General features: G+C 37.8%; 1 protein-coding gene across 4 annotated transcripts in view; it reads right to left on the reverse strand.

Annotated features, from left to right (window-relative positions):
* Window positions 1–20,604, reverse strand: part of CADM2 (cell adhesion molecule 2) — a 1,112,757-nt gene that overhangs the window by 258,205 nt on the left and 833,948 nt on the right. For all 4 annotated transcript variants that reach the window (XM_035283216.3, XM_008986459.4, XM_035283214.3 and 1 more), the window contains one exon: window positions 9,030–9,179. In XM_035283216.3, coding sequence (XP_035139107.3) covers window positions 9,030–9,179 — 150 coding nt within the window. The remainder of the gene's footprint in view (window positions 1–9,029; window positions 9,180–20,604) is intronic.

Raw genomic sequence — 20,604 nt, forward strand, 5'->3', positions numbered from 1 at the left:
CCAGCCTGGCCAACATGGTGAAACCCCTTCTCTACGAAAAATATAAAAATTAGCCAGGTGCGATGGCGTACACCTGCAGTCCCAGCCACTGGGGAGGCTGAGACAGAAGAATCACTTGTACCTGGGAAGCAGAGGTTGCAGTGAGCTGAGATAGTACCACTTCACTCTAGCCTGGGTGGCGGAGTACTTAGTCTCAAAAAAAACAATGAAAAACAGAATACTATGAGCATATACTTTAACATATGCGTTAAATCTATTCCCAAAGAAGTAATGCAACAGGATAGTTGCAAACATAATTCAAGATTTTCAATTGAATTATCTCAACTGAAAATTGGGTATGTAGAAATATCTGTGTACACAGGGTGTGCTATAATTGTTCCTTTCTGTTTATCTTCCAGATCCATGCTCTTTACCTTAGCAGACTAAACTACCAAGAATCCCTTGGCCTATGGTTTTCATCTGGGATCAGCCCACAGAAGGAATTGACAAGAGAACAGAGGTTTGGAGAAAAGAGATGTCAATTGACATGTTTTCACACCTCAGCCCCTTCTCAGCCAGTCATAGCTCCCAACCAGAAACCTTCTCCCGTAAATGTAACTTTAGTTTCTTTGGTTTTTCTCACAGATCCCAAAGTAGGATGTGCTCCTACCATGAGTTTCTGGGTGCTGCAGCATGTTTGCTCGTTTCCTTAACTATGCCTGTATTTCTACTAATGTTCTGTTTATTCTTCTTTAACTCCAACATACCATTTAATTCCTAATGGGAATACAATTCAATATGCGTGTATTTCCTAGGAAACTTACTAATGCATATGGCAATACTGTGGTTTGGTAGGGCTGAAATACGAGATAAGATGTATGAAAAAGATCAATAAGAAAGAGTGGCTCTGAAATACAAAACTAGATATTATAATTCCAAAGGAAGAGGGAAGGGAAGGGAAGGGAAAGGAAGGGGAGGGGAGAGGGAAAGGGGAGGAGTAGGGGAGGGGTAGGGGAGGGGAGGGGAGAAAGAGGGAATCCTTTACAGCATAGCAAAGCATGAAGTAAATTAGACTTGTCTAAGAAAACTCAAGTTTCTTTCTTTCTGTTTTTTTTTTTTTTTTGAGACAGGGTCTCGCTGTGTTGCCCAGGCTGTACCAGTTCATTGCAACCTCCACCTCCTTGGCTCAAGTGATTCTTCCAGTAGCTGGGATTACAGCTGCACACCATCCTGCTTCTCTAATTTTTGTATTTTTAGTAGAGATAGGGTTTCACTATGTCGACCAGGTTGGTCTTGAACTCCTGACTTCAAGTGATCTAGCAACCTTGGCCTCCCAAAGTGCTGATATTACGGTTGTGAGCCTCCCCACCTGGCCACAGAACTGAAGTCTCTTCATTGCTTATTCATTTACTACTCAAGTTATTTAAATAAGTAAATATCAATATCTTTATATTAAATGGGAATGCCTATTGTTGGTGAGAGCCCATGAGAAAAGGAGACTGTCTAATAACTGGTGTATAAGCTATCATTATTAATTTCACTTTTTTATTGTACAGATATACAATAGCTGCATTTCTTAAAGAAAACAGAAAGAAGCATGATAGTAGCCAAGTGAAATACCTGCTTTACTCAGGTAATCTTTAATAACGCCTGTCAAGCTGATTGATAGCAGTTGTGGAGACAGGCAGTCGGGTGGCATGGATGGGCATAGAGCCAGAAGAACCTGTACCTCCGATTCTGGTTCCTCTCATTTTTCTTCCCTTTATCACTCTTAGATTTAGGACACTTTACTCATGTTTTTCCTCTTCCATTATTCCCAGTATTAGTGTAAAATTATCAGCATAATAATTGGCTAATTAACACCAATGATTTTAAGTTATGTCTTTAATGAATTTTTAGTTTGATTTCTTTAGGAAATTTTTAAGGATTATTAAAAAACAATTTTTAAAAGTAGAAATACTGAGGAGAAAATCACAAAAAGTCACGTATTTTACATTTTTATGTAAAAACACATACAAGCACAAGGAGCTGTATCTGTTGAATGTGTATGTTATGGGCTTCTGGAGATGTTTGTTTAAACTATTTTTCTCAATAATAGGAAGGAATTGAAGGGTTCTTTCCTGAGCATTAAGTGATCAGATTGTGCTACTTCAATTGATTTTTTTCTCCACCTGCAGAAAAACAGACAGTATGATCTAATTGATTTTTTTTCCATTGCCAAATACCACACAGCATTTACGTGGTGTTTCAATGACCTCTACTCCCTACTCTCTGTCTCCCTGTACCCACTCTATTCCAAATGCTTATCAACTATTTGTAACAGATGTGGTAAAAATTTGTGCAAAAAGAAAGAGAAGAGGATTATAACAAGTGAATGTTGTCTTAGCTACATCTGTTCTAGGTCTCTCTGACCCCTAAGGATCTATACAGTTTCCTCTTGATTTTAATTTTCTATTTAGTTTTCCCAGATTCTTAAGCATTAAAGAAAAAGTCTTCATATGTAGGCTGTACAGAAATGAGGTGGATTTGTAATTGAATTTCTGCTTTGTAGGCTAATAATGTCTGATTTTTAGGAATACACAAAGCAGACAGGGAACTGGTCAAAATAAAATTCTGGTCCAACCACCAGTAGTGGGCTTTCAATAAACACCTTTTATTACTCTGCCAATCGGTGTCAGAGGCAGAATTTAAATTTAGATCTGACTGTCTGTCACCTGTGCCACAATGTCCCCCTTAAAGCTGTACAATTTAAACAGTAAAAAAAAAAATTTATTGAATATTTGATGCATGTTTTTTACGATAGCCTACGGCTTTCTCAGTTAGAAAGCACATATTCTATAGTACCCAAGGCTGGACTTGGGCAAGGTCTATTACGACATCTGATGAGTGAATCAGCATCTAGAATTGTGCTTTCCAAAATAGTAAGTGCTGACCATGAGACAATACTGAGTACATGAATACAACTAGTGTGACAGAAACCAACTTTTAAAATTTTACTGAATTTTAATTAATGTAAATTTAAATATCTACATGTGACAACTGAATTGTTCTGCTTAGCCCAGATATGGAACATACCCATTATCGTGGAATGTTCTCTTGGACGATGCTGACTACACTGTATTCTTCTGCTTTTTGTTTTGTTTTTGAGATGAAGTTTTGCTTTTGATTCCCAAGATGGAGTGCAACAGTGCAATCTCGCCTCACTGCAACCTCTGCTTTCCAGGTTCAAGCAATTCTGCTGCCTCAGCCTCCCGAGTAGCTGGGATTACTGGCGTCCACCGCCACATCCACTATTTTTTATATATTTAGTAGACATGGGATTTCGCCAGTCAGCCAGGCTGGTCTCAAACTCCTGACCTCAGGTGATCTGCCTGCTTCAGCATCCAAAAGTGCTGAGATTACAGGTGTGAGCCACTATGCCCAGCCCTTCTGTGTTAATCTATGTATATCTTCAACAGTTTGAAGTGATATGCAGCTCTTTAAGAAAAAGTTAGCTGTCAAGACCAATAACAGAGGCTGCCCAGGTTACATTTAAAATGACACAGTTTCCAGATCCCTTTGTTCTCAGGAATATTTCCATTAAAATCAAGGCAAAATCTGCACCTGGATTCTAACTGCTTTACTCCCAGTCATTAGCTGACTGTCTGTGGAGAAATATCCTTGATTGTTTGGTCTTATGTTTTCCATTAATCAATGGACACAAGCTACTGATTACATTAAACATGGCAAAATGTTGTAAAACTTGGATTTGATGCCCTCATCTTTATTTTACTTCAATGAGAAATATGATAATATTAGTTTCACCTCAGCCAATTCCCCTCTAGACACCTACCTCCCCTGTGAAGAGGTTCCTGATTCACTTTTTTTTTTCTTTTTGAGACAGAATCTCACTCTATCCCCCAAGCTGGAGTACAGCAGTGCAATCTCAGCTCACTGCAATCTCCACCTCCTGGGTTCAAGCTATTCTCATGCCTCAGCCTCCCGAGTAGCTGGGATTACATGAATATTGACATTTAAAGTCTCTGACCAAGACGCCTAGGAAAAGGGGTTTAGCCTAATTCTCCTTTACTTGATTCAACTGACCACTCACAGCGTATTTTTATTCATCTAATAAATTCATGTAACAAGGCTTTTCCAACTCTAACATGAATGTGGGCTGCCATCCTGAGTTTCTCATTCATAGCCAAGAAGGACCCTTGGAAACTTGCATTTCCAGGTCGCATGAAATGCTCCCTAGTTTGCCTCTTGGAGCTCATAGTGGCAGTAGCAATGGCTGTGAGGTGGTGATCAGCACTTCTTCTTTTTCTGAGCAGTTTGCCCTTCCTTCCTTCCTTCCTTCCTTCCTTCCTTCCTTCCTTCCTTCCTCCCTCCCTCCCTCCCTCCCTCCCTCCCTTCCTTCCTTCCTTCCTTCCTTCCCTCCCTCCTTCCCTCTTACCTTCCTTCCGTCCTTCCTTCCTTCCTTCCTTCCCTCCCTCCCTCCCTCCTACCTTCCTTCTGTCTTCCTTCCTTCCTTCCTTCCTTCCTTCCTTCCTTCCTTCCTTCCCTCCCTCCTTCCCTCCTTCCCTCCTTCCCTCCTTCCCTCCTTCCCTCCTTCCCTCCTTCCCTCCTTCCTTCCTTCCTTCCTTCCTTCCTTCCTTCCTTCCTTCCTTCCTTCCCTCCCTCCTTCCCTCCTACCTTCCTTCTGTCCTTCTTCCTTCCTTCCTTCCTTCCTTCCTTCCTTCCTTCCTTCCTTCCCTCCTTCCCTCCTTTCCTTCCTTCCTTCCTCCCTCTCTTCCTTCTTTCCTGCCTTCCATACTCAGTAACATTTATCAATACAGAAATCCAAGCCCAGGGGTGCAAAACACTTGAGAGAATTGACATGCTTAAACCCAAGTGTCTTGATCTCAGCTGCATTTTATAATCAGTTGAGATATAATTAAAATATTCTAATACTGCATGTCTCTGGAAGACTCTGTTTGAAAAGTCCCCCAAGTGATTTTAGCTCAGGCTAAGAACCGCTGGAAACATGTGAGACAGAAAGAAGAGCGGGGCCATAGATGAAGCTGTAACCATAGCAGTTACCTGTAGGGGGTGGTATAATCAATGACACAGGCAGCCCATTCCTTTCCTTTTCTCTCGTGCTCTCACATGCAGCCTTCACTTAACACAACAGGTATGCATTACTTACTGTAGTCTAACTCATGCTCACCTTCTTCACTTAGGCTCTCGTACAAGTTGGAATGCTTGCTGCTTAAGACAAGCTCAAGATAAGCTTTAAAATTGGTGAGAACTAGACAGGCAAATGCAGATTAAAAGATGACGTGTGGAAAATTATAATGTGAAATCTTTTTAAAATGCTTTTAATTTCAAACTCTTATTTGATAAGCATTATTGTCCAAGAATCCTCTCAACTAAGATTTCACATAGAAATTGAAGCCCTCTTGTGAACAGACTGTGAGAACAGGAAAAAAAAAAAAAAAAAAGGAAACTGAGCCACTCACATATGAGGGAATATACATGTTAGATTGCCAAAGGATTTCTTCCTTCAGTGCTCTCTGTTATTTTAGTGCAACTGACATTTCAAACCACAATAGAGTTAAAAAGAAAACAAAATATCCAAAACAGAAACCTATCCTACCAAAAATGCAAACACACATCCACGGGCTTTTTTCCAACCTAACTAAGTTATTACAGCATTTGGGGGGAAAAAATTCAGTAAAGTAAGTGCAGGCAGGACACAGTGCCTCACACCTGTAATCCCTGTACTTTGAGAGACCAAGGTGGGGGGATAGCTCAGGAGTTCCAGACTAGCCTGGACAACATGGTGAAACCTCCTCTATACAAAAAAAAAAAAAAAAAAAAAAAAAAAAAAAAAAAAAAAAAAAAAATACAACAAAATTAGCTGCCTGTACTCTCAGGAGGCTGAGCCAAGAGAATTGCTTTAGCCAGGGAGGTGGAGGTTGGAGTGAACAGAAATAGTGCCACTGAAAAATTCCCTGAACAACATAATGAGACCCTGTTCTTCCCACTAAAAAAAAAAAAAAAAAAAAAAATGTGTACTTCAACAATTCATAGAACTGGTGTATTCATTATTTCAAGGCAGTGTAAAGATGCAGAAATGCATTACCATATTTCCCAAATATGGCATGATTTCTTTTCTCCCAATTATCTCTCAGAAAAGAGGAGGTTGCCTTATACTCAAGTCCTTGCAAATCTTTTATTACAAGTTGCTCTCTGTTTTCTCCAAGAAAGATATATTAGCTTGAAATATCCTAAATCAATTCTAGTTTTTCTAGTTTTAGATGTTTTTCAGAGGATAAGGTATAGAATCACTAAAAGCAGAGGCAAGGACATTTCATATAAATTTCATCTTTGTGCCTGAGGATTTGAACTCACAATTGGAGATGTCATTGTAAATGTGACCCTTAAAGATCCCTTAAAAAGCAGCACAAGAGCTGTTATAAAGTAGAGATTGTCATTATACACCTGTGGGACAAATGAACAACAACAAAAAGTGTTCTAATGTTATAAAAGTTCATAGTTGCTGCTTGGGACAAATTTTTTTGTCGATAGTGTGCTACACTTTCAAAAATCGCTAATAAGCAAGATTGTTTCATTAAAGGGATGAAAAAAGGTAATATTTATAAATTAGTATATTTTTCATATTACTTTAAATATGTGTGTATAATTGAGTTGACAAATTAAATAGTATAATAATATATTCAGTTGTTCCGTGAACATTTCTAAAAGTCTGTTTTTTTCTAGAACATTTTCTTTGGCATCACAGTATTAAGCAAATGAGACATTTCCTTAAAATTGGCACCACCTTAAATTTGAACATATGTTTTAAATATGTATTTCCTAATATTTGTAATCAATTAATATTAAAAGCATAAAGAGGTTGTTAAATCTCTGTGAGTGAGTTTGTGTATTCATTTAACTTTTTTAACTAATAGAACTTCATTTGTTGGAAAGAAAGAACTAAAATTGTAAATTAAAGCTCTTTCTCAATAATAAAGTTCTAATGCAGTATAAGGCATTTACCCTCCATGACAGTTAATTTTATATTGTGACTGACATATTGACACATAGCATTTAATTTTACATAAAATGTCAATATGGCTGGGCCACAGTTCCCAGATGTTTGGTAAAACAATCATCTAGATGTGTCTGTGAAGGTAGTTTTTAGATGAGTTTAACATTTAAATTAGTAGAATTTGAGAAAAGCAGATTATTCTCCATAAAGCAGACAGGCCACACTCTGTCTGTTGAAGGCATTCTGAGAAAGGCTGAAGTCCACTAAAGAAGAGGAAATTCTCCCTGATACTGCCTCTGGACATGAGCTGTAACAAAATCTCTTTGGCTCTCCAGCCTACCAGCCTGTCCTGCATTTTACAAACTTACTAGACCCCACATTACTTGAGCCAGTTTATTAAAATAAATACCTATTGATGTATCTATTCTAATCTATTCTGTTTCGTTCCGTTCCATTCCGTTCCATTCTATTCTATTCTATTCGTTTTGTTTCCCTGGAGGACTTTAACACTTCCTCTATCCCTGGTTCATTTTTCTGCACAGCACTTGTCCCCTTTCAATGTACTATAAAATATATTTCATTTGCATGTTTCATTTGTCTCCTCGACTACACTCTATTCCCTAAAAAGGCGGATACTGTTAACTTTCTTCTACCTAATTTTAATGCCTGGTACAAAGGTACTCCTAATAAATATTTATGAAATAAATGAATTAGATACTTCATCAATCCATCATTATAAGAATAACATTTAAAACAAACTAAAGATTTCATTTTATATGTAGAGAACATCAAGGAAGAAAAATTATAACAATGAACTAAATATAATGAATGCACATTTTAGGTGAACTGGGCACATTTATTGGACTGTCTGTGATGACACTTTTTTTTTTTCAGACGGAGTTTCGCTCTTATTACCCAGGCTGGAGTGCAATGGCGCAATCTCAGCTCACAGCAACCTCCGCCTCCTGGGTTCAAGCGATTCTCCTGCCTCAGCTTCCTGAGCAGCTGGGACTACAGGCGCGCTCCACCATGCCCAGCTAATTTTTTGTATTTTTAGCAGAGACGGGGTTTCACCATGTTGACCAGGATGGTCTCGAACTCTTGACCTCGTGATCCACCCACCTCGGCCTCCCAAAGTGCTGGGATAACAGGCGTGAGCCACCGTGCCCGGCCTGTGATGACATTTTAATTGTTTAAATGGAACTAATTTGAAGTTATCTTACTATTATCTACATAGATTTAGTTAAAAAGATATTAAGACTAATAGCTAATTTTAAGAATAAAAATAGCTAATATATAAATAGTTATTTATACCCTATATAATAGAAATGTAACTGAAGCAACAGTTCCATATTTTCATTATCATTTATGGACTCACTTTTTAATCTAGTAATCGTTGAAGTCTTAGCTATTTTGTTTGCTTGAATTATATAATTTGAATTTCCTTTTTCTCTGGGAAAGTTTAATAAAAATCTATTATCCAATAAGAAGCTGAAATTAGTTATGAAGTCCAATTCAACTTTAAAAAATACAGCTTCTTAGTTAATTTCAGTTTATTTTGGAAACATGAAATACTTTAACAGTATGTGAATCATTTTTACAATTGTTGCTTTCAGAGCAAATTCATGAAATTAAAACATTAAACTTTCAGAAAATCATATTGTATCTTTTAAATATGTAAAACAAATTTTCATAAAAGTAACATATTATCAGGAGAAAGAAAAAACTCAAACTAAAGAAAACAGCTACAGGAGTGAGAATACATGGTATACGAAAGAAGATGGCTGTTAAGAGAAAGCATGAAACTATTTTCGAAACAGAATTATAACTGTTTATTTTATTAAAAAGTTGACATAGGTTATCTTTGGTGTTTATGACTTGCAAACTACAGTATTTAATATTTAACATGTTTAAATACAAGCAGCAGCAGTTCGGTAATCAAAAGGAATAATTTGAATCATCTCAGAAAAATAAATTTATTGTAATTAGGATATTTTAGAACATGATTAAAACATTTGAAAGAAAATGTATTCACCTTTTTTGTCATCGAAGTACAGAGTCTGTTGAGCTGGATTTGACCACTGGAGGGAGGTGTTATCATTTTGATCCACCCTGCAGGTCAAAATTGCAGTTCCGCCTTCAACGACGGTTACATTCTGTGTTAGTGGAAACTGCCCTTGGCTGCCTAAAAGGAGATTAAAGAAAATGTTGGTCAAATGAAGGGCATAAAATGATTAACTTCCCCAGATCTACACTGGCCTTAACTTCTCATGCAAAATAAAATTTAAAGCAACCAAACAACAACAAAACTATACATTACAAAAGACAAAAAAAATTGAAAATCCTCAGAGAACAACGCTATTGAAATACAATGAAGACTCCTTTATACTCTCTTTCCTGTTCTAGGATATATTTTTTTTCACCTAGGCATATATAAAGATTTATAGTCAAATAGTAATATTATAGTCATTCATTTCCCCAGTCTTTGCATTCGTTATTATGGTACTAGACTTGGTCAGTGTTGAAGATAAGGCACTGAAATAATTTTGGATAAGTTGAACTCTCTAAAGCAGTAGAGGTAACATAAAATACTTCCCTGATAGCTTTTATAATCCTGAATAGTTTTTGAAATATGGATACTAAAACTTTAGATTCAATTTCTGATTAAAAAAAAGAAACAAAAAAAAGAATCCCAGTTAACTAGGTTTTCCTGTAGATTTAGCTGTTTTTAGAAATCCAAAAATGTATTGTGTATGACAGTGTGAGTACTCTTTAAAAAGTGTACAATATCCATTCAAATTTTAAAGTGATTAATCCAGGAGATATAGGTAATAATCTTCCTAGTTCCTTTGTGTGGTTTCCTGATTTTTCTCCAAGTAATATATATTTCTTTTATAATCAGAAAAATACATATTTTTAAATGACCCTTGTGAATTTGGATATCATCAGTATGTAATCAAGGTTTTGATCTTCCTAAGCATTTTACTAATTTATTAAAGTATTTCATGTAATAAATTTACTTAATAAGTGCACTTCTAATCGTCTAACAAAATTTGAGCACATGAATACAAAATATATAAATTTCTCTTCAGCAAGATCATCTGAAGATAAACTCTTCTAAGTCTGATAACCAAGATTAACATGGGTAAGAATGACTTTCTAGAACCAGGTAAAAATATTATTATTTAAGCAAGGCAGTTCATTAAGTCAAGGATAATTTACATAGGTAAGAACACTATAATGACTTAATCACATTCATTAAATATATTTCCCTTTTCTTCTTTAGTTTTGTAATGATTCAATCATTACTACAAGCACCACTTGAGCTTATGGTGGAACTACTGGCATAAGAATCTTATTACTGGGAACTTCCAGGTAAGATGACTGAATAGGAACAGCTCCGGTCTGCAGCTCCCATCAATACAAAGGCAGAAGGCAAGTGATTTCTGCATTTCCAACCGAGGTACTTGGTTTATCTCATTGGGACTGGTTGGGCAATGAGTGCAGCCCATGGAGGACAAGCAGAAGCAGTGTAGGTGTCACCTAACCTGGGAAGGGCAAGGGGTTGGGGAACCTCTCCCATAGCCAAGGGAAGCTGTGAGGATCTGTGCCATCAGGGACTGTGCTATCCAGTCCAAATGCTATGCTTTTCCCACAGTCTTTGCCACCCATAGACCAGGAGATTCCCTTGGGTGGCTATACCGCAAGGGCTGTGAGTTTCAAGCACATAACTAGGCAGCCATTTGGGTGGACAGCAAGTATTTTCATACCCGAGGCACCTGCAATGCCAGGGAGACAGAACGGTTTACTACCCTGGAAAGAGGCTGAAGCCAGGGAGCCAAGTGATCTAGCTCAGCAGATCCTACCCCCCCAAGCCAAGCAAGCCAAGATCCACTGGCTTGAAACTCTTGCTGCCAGCACAGCAGTCTGAAGTCAACCTGGGATGCTGGAGCCTGGTAGGGGGAGGGGCATCCACCATTACTAAGGCTTGAGTGGGTGGTTTTCCCCTAACAGTGTAAACAAAGGCTTCAGGAAGTTTGGACTGGGCAAAGTCCACCACAGCTCTGCAAAGCCACTGTAGCCAGACTGCCTGTCTAGATTCCTCCTCTCAGGGCAGGGCATCTCTGAAAGAAAGGCAGCAGCCCTAGTCAGGGGCTTAAAGATAAAACTCTCATTTCACCGGGACAGAGCACCTGGGGGAAGGGACAGCTGTGGGTGCATCTTCAGGAGACAAATGTTCCTGTCTGCCAACTCTGAAGAGAGCAGCAGATCTCCCTGCACAGTGCTTGAGCTCTGCTATGGAACAGACTGTCTCAAGTGAGTCCCTGACCCCCATGTCTCCTGACAGGCAGACACCTCATACAAAAGAGCTCTGGCTGGCATTTGATGGGTGCCCCTCTGGGACAAACCTTCCAGAGGAAGGTGCAGGCAGTCATCTTTGCTGTTCTGCAGCCTCCTGTGGTGATACCCAGGCAAAAAGGATCTGGAAACTCCAACAGACCTGCAGAAGAGGGGCCTGACTGTTAGAAGGGCAACTAATAAATAGAAAGCAGTAGCATCAGTATCAACACAAAGGATGACCACACAAAAATTCCATCCAAAGGTCACCAAACAGCAAAGACCAAAGATAGATAAATCCATGAAGATGAGGAAAAACCAGTTGAAAAAGGCTGAAACTCCCCAAAACCAGAATGCTTCTTCTCCTTCAAAGGATCACAACTCCTCGCCAGCAAGGGAACAAAACTGGACAAAGAATAAGTTTGACAAATTGACAGAAGCAGGCTTCAGAAAATGGGTAATAACAGACTCTTACAAGCTAAAGGAACATGTTCTAATCCAATGCAAGGACGCTAAGAACCTTGAGAAAAGGTTAGAGGATCTGCTAACTACGATAACCAGTTTAGAGAAGAACATTAATGAGCTGATGGAGCTGAATAATACAGCATGAGAACCTTGTGACGCATACACAGGTATCAATAGCCAAATCGATGAAAGAAAGGATACTAGAGACTGAAGATCATCTTAATGAAATGGAGTGAGAAGACAAGACTGAAGAAAAAGAATGTAAATGAGTGAACAGGGGCTCCAAGAAATACGGGACTGTGTGAAAAGACCAAACCTATGTTTGACTTTCAGGTATACCTGAAAGTGACAGGGAGAATGGAACCAAGTTGGAAAACACACTTCAGGATATTATCCAGGAGAACTTACCCAACCAAGCAAGACAAACCAACATTACAATTCAGGATATACAGAGAAAAACACAAAGATACTCTTCAAAAAGAGCAACCCAAGACACATAATCATCTGATTCACGATGTTTGGAATGAAGGAAAAAATGTTAAGGGCAGCCAGAGAAAAAGGTCTGGTTACCAGCAAAGAGAAACCCATCAGACGAATAGCAGGTCTCTCTGCAGAAACTCTACAAGGCAGAAGACAGTGGGGGACAATATTCAATATTCTTAAAGAAAAGAATTTTCAACCCAGAATTTCATATCCAGCCAAACTAAGTTTCATAAAAGAAGGAGAAATAAAATCCTTTACAGGAAAGCAAATGCTGAGAGATTTTGTCACCATCAGGCCTGCCTTACAAGAGCTCCTGAAAGAAGTACTAAATATGGAAAGGAAAAACCAGTACCAGACACTGCAAAAACATACCAAATTGTAAAGACCATCGACACTATGAAAAAACTGCATCAACTAACAGGCAAAAGAAACGTCTAGCATCATAATGACAGGATAAGATTCACACAGAACAATATTAACCTTAAATGTAAATGGGCTAAAAGCCCCAACTAAAAGGCACAGACTGGCAAATTGGATGAAGAGTCAAGATCCCTTGGTGTGCTGTATTCAGGAGGCCCATCTTATATGCAAAGACACATATAGTTTCAAAATAAAGGGATGGAGGAAGATTTACCAAGCAAATGGAAAGAAAAAATAATAATAAAGGGTAGCAACGCTAGCCTCTGATAAACAGACTTTTATCAGAGATCAAACCAGCAAAGATCAAAAGAGACAAAGAAGGGCATTACATAATGATAAAGGGATCAATGCAACAAGAAGAGCTAACTGTCCTAAATATATATGCACCCAATACAGAAGTACCCAGATTCATGAAGCAAGTTCTTAGAGACCTACAAAGAGACTTAGACTCCCAAACAATAATAGTGGGAGACTTTAATACCCCACAGTCACTGTCAGTATTTGACGGATCAATGAGACAGAAAGTTAACAAGTGTATACAGGAGCTGATCTCAGCTATGGACCAAGCAGACCTAATAGACATCTACAGAACTCCCCACCTTAAATCAAAAGAATATATGTTTTTCTCAGCACCTCATCACATTTATTCTAAAATTAACCATATAACTGGAAGTTAAAAAGCCTTGTCAAATTCAAAAGAATGGAAATCATAGCAAACAGTCTCTCACACCACAGTGCAATCAAAATAGGACTCAGGATTAAGAAACTCACTGAAAATAGCACAAAGATACACAAAAACTGAACAACCTGCTCCTGAATGACTACTGGGTAAATAATGAAATTAAGGCAGAAATAAATAAGTTCTTTGAAACCAATGAGAACAAAGACACAACTTACCAGAATCTCTGGGACACAGTGAAAGCAGTCTTTGGAGGGAATTATATAGCATTGAAGGCCCACAAGAGAAAGTGAGGAAATATCTAAATTTGACACTCTAACATCACAATTAGAAGCTAGAGAAGCAAGAGAAAACAAATTCAAAATCTAGCAGAAGACAAGAAATAAGATCAGAACAGAACTGAAGAAGACAGGGACATGAAAACCCCTTTAAAAAATTAATGATTCAGGAACTGGTTGTTTTGAAAAGATTAACAAAATAGACTGCTAGCCAGAATAATAAAGAAGAAAAGAGAGAAGAGTCAAATAGACACACATAAAATGATAAAGGGAATATCACCACTGATCCCACAAAAATACAAACTACTATCAGAAAATACTATAAATACCTCTACACAAATGAACTAGAACATCTAGAAGAAATAGAAAAATTCCTGGAAACATACACTCCCCCAAGACTAAACCAGAAAGAAGTCAAATCCCTGAATAGACCAATAACACGTCCTGAATTTGAGGGAGTAATTAATAGCATACTAACAACAACAACAACAACAACAAAAAGCCCAGGACCAGAGAGATTCATAGCCAAATTCTGCCAGAGGTACAAAGAGGAGCTGGTACCATTCATTCTGAAAATATTCCAAACAATAAAAAGGAGGGACCTCTCCCTAACTCATTTTATGAGGCCAGTGTCATCCTGATACCAAAAACTGGCAGAAAAATAACACAAAAGAAAATTTCAGGCCAATATCCCTGATGAAGATCAATGTGAAAATCCTCAGTAAAATACTGGCAAACCAAGTCCAGCAGTACATTACAACACTTCACCATAATCAAGTTGGCTTCATCCCTGGGATGCAATGCTGGCTCAACTGGTTCAACACATACACATCAATAAATGTAATCCATCACGTCAACGGGACCAAAGACAAAAACCACATGACTATCTCAATAAATGCAGAAAAGGCCTTTGATAAAATTCAACACTCCTTCATGCAAAAAACACTCGACAAACTAGATGGTCATAGAACGTATCTCAAAATAATAAGAACCGATTATGACAAACTCGCAGCCAGTATCATTCTGAACGGGCAAAAGCTGTAAGCATTCCCTCTGAAAACCAGCACAAGACAAGAGTGCCTCTCTCACCACTCCTAGTCAACATAGTATTTGAAGTTCTGACCAAGGAAATCAGACAAAAGAAAGAAAGAAAGTGTATTCAAATAGGAAGAGAGGAAGTCAAATAATCTCTGTGGCAGATGACATTGTTGTGTATTTTAAAAATCCCAATATCTCAGCCCAAAAACTCCTTAAGTGGATAAGCAGCTTCAGCAGTCTCAGGATACAATATCAATGTGCAAAACTCACAAGCATTCCTATGCACTGATTAAGGAAAAACAGAGCCAAATCATGACCAAACTCCCATTCGCAATTGTTACAAAGAGAATAAAATACCTACACATACAATGTACAAGGGATGTGAAGGATGTCTTCAAGAAGAATTACAAACTACTGCTCAAAGAAATAAGAGAGGACACAAACAAATGGAAAAACATTCCACGCCCAAGGATAGGAAGAATCAATATCATGAAAATTGCCGTACTGCCCAAAGTCATTTATAGATTCAGTGCTATTCCCATCAAGCCACCATTGACTGTCTTCACGGATTTAGAGAAAAACTACTTTAAATTCCACTGGGAACCAAAAATAACAAACAAACAAACAAAAAAAAAAACCTACGTTAAATTTCATATGGAATCATATAGCCAAGATAACCCTAAGTAAAAAGAACAAAGCTGGGCCGGGCGCGGTGGCTCGAGCCTGTAATTCCAGCACTTTGGGAGGCCGAGGTGGGTGGATCACGAGGTCAAGAGATCGAGACCATCCTGGTCAACATGGTGAAACCCCGTCTCTACTAAAAATACAAAAAATTAGCTGGGCTTGGTGGTGCGTGCCTGTAATCCCAGGTACTTGGGAGGCTGAGGCAGGAGAATTGCCTGAACCCAGGAGGCAGAGGTTGCAGTGAGCCCAGATCACACCATTGCACTCCATTGCAAGAGTGAAACTCCATCTCCAAAATAAAAAAGAACAAAGCTGGAGGCATCATGCTACTTGAATTCAAACTATACCACAGGGCTACAGTAACCAAATAGCATGGTACTGGCACCAAAACAGATGTATAGACCAATGGAACAGAACAGAGACCTCAGAAATAATGCCACACAACCATCTGATCTTTGACAAACTTGACAAAAACAGGCAATGAGAAAAGCATTTCCTATTTAATAAATGGTGTTGGGAAAACTGGCTAGCCATAGGCAGAAAACTGAAACTAGACCCCTTCCTTACATCTTATACAAAAATTTCCTCAAGATGTATTAAAGATTTAAATGTAAGACTAAAATCATAAAAGCCCTAGAAGAAAACCTAGGGATTACCATTCAGGACAGAGGCCTGGGCAAAGACTTCATGACTAAAACACCAAAAGCAATTGCAACAAAAGCCAAAATTGGCAAATGGTATCTAATTAAACTAAAGTGCTTCAGCACAGCAAAAGAAACTATCATTAGAGTGAACAGCAACCTACAGAATGGGAGAAAAATTTTGGAATCTATCCATCTGACAAAGGGCTAATATCCAGATTCTACAAAGAACTTAAACAAATGTACAAGAAAAAAACAAACAACCTCATCATAAAGTGGGCAAAAAATATTTTCCAAAAGAAGACACTTTTCAAAAGAAGACATTTATGTGGCCAAGAAATGTGAAAAAAAGCTCATCAGCACTGGTCATTAAACAAATGCAAATCAAAACCACAGTGAGATACCATCTCATGCCAGTTAGAATGGTGATCACTAAAAAGTCAGGAGACAACAGATGCTGGAGAGGATGTGGAGAAACAGGAATAATCTTAAACTGTCGGTGGGAGTGTAAATTAGTTTAACCATTGTGGAAGACAGTGTGGTAATTCCTCAGTGAGCTAGAACTAGAAATACCATTTAACCCAGCAATCCCATTACTGGGTATGTACCCAAAAGATTGTAAATCATTCTACTACAAAGACACATGTACACATGTGTTTACTGCAGCTCTATTCACAATTGCAAAGACTTGAAACAAACCCAAATGCCCATCAATGTTATACTGGATAAAGAAAATATGGCACATATACATTCTGGAATACTATGCAGCCATGAAAAAGAATGAGTTCATATCCTTTGCCAGGACATAGATGAAGTTGGAAACCATCATTCTCAGCAGACTAGCACAAGAACAGAAAACCAAACACCACATGCTCTCACTCATAAGTAGGAGTTAAACAATGGAACATATGGGCATAGGGAGGGAAACATCACATACCAGGGCCAGTCCAGGGGTAGGAGGAAAGGGGAGGGATAGCATTAGGAGAAATACCTAATGTAGATGATGGCTTGATGGGTGCAGTAAACCACCATGGCACATGTGTACCTATGTAACAAACCTGCATGTTCTGCACATGTGTCTCAGAACCTGAAGTACAATAGAAATATATCTAAAGTACTAAGACTGTGATGGCTTCTATCCAAAAGGTAACAAGCTTCCATTAAACTTTATAGAAGAAAATGTGTAATGCTATGCAACAAAAAGATTTTCCTAAAACTGGGCACGTCTGCTTTGGACAGGTAATTCTCTCTCTCTCCGCCCCCCACCCTTTTCTTTTTTCTTTTTGAGACAGAGTCTCGCCGTCTCCAGGCTAGAGTGCAGTAGTGGGATCTTGGCTCACTGCAACGTCCACCTCCCTCCTGGGTTCAAGTGATTCTCCTGTCTCAGCCTCCTGAGTAGCTGGGAATACAGGTATGTGCCACCACACCCAGTTAATTTTTATACTTTTAGTAGACATGGGGTTTCACCATGTTGGCAAGGATGTTCTTGATCTGATCTCTTGACCTTGTGATCCACCTGCCTCAGCCTCCCAGTGCTGGGATTACAGGCATGAGCCACTGCGCCTGGCCAGACAGGTAATTTTCTTCTTGTGCAAATACAGGCTATTTTGTGGCACAATAAATAAAATACTTTATAAGTGCTGTTCCCCTCCTGGAGAAAAAAAAAAGGACTCTTATTACCCAGAAACCTGTTCATCGGCACCATAAAAGAAGAGCCGGAAGCAGAAATTTTCTTTCCATACTTAAATGACACAAGCATAGAGGTTCATGAACACCTTACATAATTCAGCCTATCACGTAAAAAATCTGGTATCAGAAATTTTGTGTCTTCAATGCCAACCTCTCAGAGTCACTATGGCAACTCCCCAGGATATCGCCCTGTAATTTTTAGGGTGGAGTTTTAAAATTGAGGTTAGAAGATGTCTGAAATAAATTCCTTGGTAGTTGACTTTCAAGTCAACAGGAGCCAGAGTGGGGTGTGTTTTGCCTTCAGCTCAGAGGTGACTTCTAGCAAGGTGACATGGAGAGCTATCAATCTTGTGAAGTGAGGTGAAGCGAAAAACCATCACAGAGAAAATGTGAACTAAGACAGAAAGAAGAAATAATTACTAGAGATTAGGAGCTCACAAATGAGAAGCTCAAATGGTTTCAAAACACTTTTCTTGGGTACCTGAGATTGATGTAATGCATAGATTGAGCAATCTGGGAAAAATTCTTTCAGTAATAAAAAGCACAAAACTGCCAATAAAAATAGACATAGGTCAACCAGATGACAGTTTGATTATCAACCAGTACATAAATAATACTGTTTGCTTCTTTAAAGAAGTGGAAAAAGAGCAGTGATGCTTGCAAAAGCTCACCCACTACATTTACAAAATAATTTTCAAAACATTCCCATAAGAAAATATCATCCTTCTCATTTCACAGATGGGTAAACTGACACTGGGAGGTTAAGTGATTTTTTCCATAGTGAAACGAAGTCAATGAACCATTTGAAGTTTGTTCTGAAAGTTCAACACTTTTATTCTTATCTTTCCACAAAGGCTTTAATCACTCTTTGTTTCAGTGTAAATTAGACAACAATTAAAAAAAACTGAGTAATCATTTGAAACCTTAAATTGAAATTTAAACAAGATGCCAATATTAACTCTCCTTAAATATCTTGTCCTCTTGATAATACATTTTTGATAATGAACTGTCCCTAAATATCTTATTGAGAAATTACTTTTATAATTATTTTAATTTTTTTCTCACTAGCCCACAGAAGGAAGAAACTGATGTTTGTTGGAGTCCGCTACATGCCAGATACTTAATATACACTAGTTTATCTGTACCTTGTCTTGCAGGTTGGAGATTAGGATAGCTTCCCTCCATCTCTCCCCACATGTATTCTGACTTTAAAGTATAACTCTAGTTCCCTAGGACTTGCAGCCTAAAATCCCTGCAGCCAAATAACTTACTTTTTCCCCATACAGAGCATGCTTGTGTGGAGAATCTCCTAATCCTAAATGCCTTTGGGATATATGGTTTCCAAAATCCATTCAAAAGCTTTGTTGTACACAGTCAAACTTCTCAAAGCTATGAATTGCCTTTTACTTCTGATTTTAACTCGAATAGATCATGAGTTAGCTGCTACTTTTCTGTTTTAACTCTTCATGGTCTTCATTCAATCTTAGAGTCTTTTCAAATAAGTTACTAATTATTCAAATTAGCAAAATTAATTTGCTACCAATTAACCAAAATTAATTTACTGTATATTTCAAAATTGCCAAAATAATAGATTTTTAATGTTCTTACCATAAAAATAATAGTTAAGTTGGTAAGGTGGCAAATATGCTAATTAGCTTGATGGAATCCTTTTGAAATGTATGCATAGATCAAAACATCACATTGTACCCCAAAAATATATGAAATTATTATTTTCCAATTAAAATATATTTAATTTACATAAATAGCCTTGATGCAATAATTAATTACATAGATGTATTGGAGAACCTACTGTGTGCCTTGCTTTGTATAAGTCAATATGTGAAGGATGGGTAGAGAAAGAGAAACTTACTAAGGAGTGTGCGAAGTAATTAGATACTTTAGGAGAGAGTGTAATGGCCAGGGAGAAGACAGCCTGGACGGCACGGTATGGATCTTGTTTACCATCGACGAGAATTTTTAATATACATTAGTCATGTCATTGAGACCTTGTTTTAAAATAATACTGACTCTGGCTAAGCTCACCACCATCCTAGATTTGAGAGGAGTCATTCTTATCAAACAAGCATATGACAAGATTTCAAAGAAACAAAACTTTCACTTGAGAATCTTAGAAGCTGGGTACTTTTCCAAGAAAGTTACATGTATTTTTTTCTTCCTCTCCTTCTAGTGTTTACTTCCTCTTATCATTTGTGTAAATATTTCTCTTCCTTACTTGATTCTAAGCTAATTATGGTTATAGTAAGAGGGATATCTTACTTATCTTTTAATCAGCTGCCTTCTTTACCATACGGTATAGTAAATAGTAGCTCTCAAAAGATGGTTATCATCTAAAGTAAAGGCATCATCTTAAAACAGTGGCTAGCGTTTGCAGGGGCCCTTTTGACAGTAGAATGACCAACGTAACTTAAGTCCCATGCATTTGTTTACGGTCCTGATGGAAGGCCAGAAAGAAAGACTAATTCTTCACTGAGAAAATATATGAAAAATTTAAATCGTAAAAGCCTTAAAGATATGTTAGTATTACTTCTTAAGACTTTTTAAAATTCTAGTTAAAATACATAAGGATTATATGTATAAAGATAAAGCAGATGGTGATCCAGAACAGAAATATCTAACTATTAAAGCCCTAAAACAGGACCTGAAACGACAGAATTGTGCCAGATTGATGCACCTGAGAGGGGAAAATAGGCATACAATTAACATTTTGAATATTAAGTACTCAAAGCCCTACCTAAGGCTTTGTAGGTAGCTGGACTTCTGTGATTCTAAAAGTATTTTACATTTTGTTCCTTTTCCAATTTATCTTGCATTAACACCCATTTTAATAGAACCTTTTCAGTGGCCATGAAAATAAGGTATATTTAATTCTAACTA

The sequence above is a fragment of the Callithrix jacchus genome, chromosome 21 (genome assembly GCF_049354715.1).
Source record: "Callithrix jacchus isolate 240 chromosome 21, calJac240_pri, whole genome shotgun sequence".
NCBI classification, from domain to species: Eukaryota; Metazoa; Chordata; class Mammalia; order Primates; family Cebidae; genus Callithrix; species Callithrix jacchus.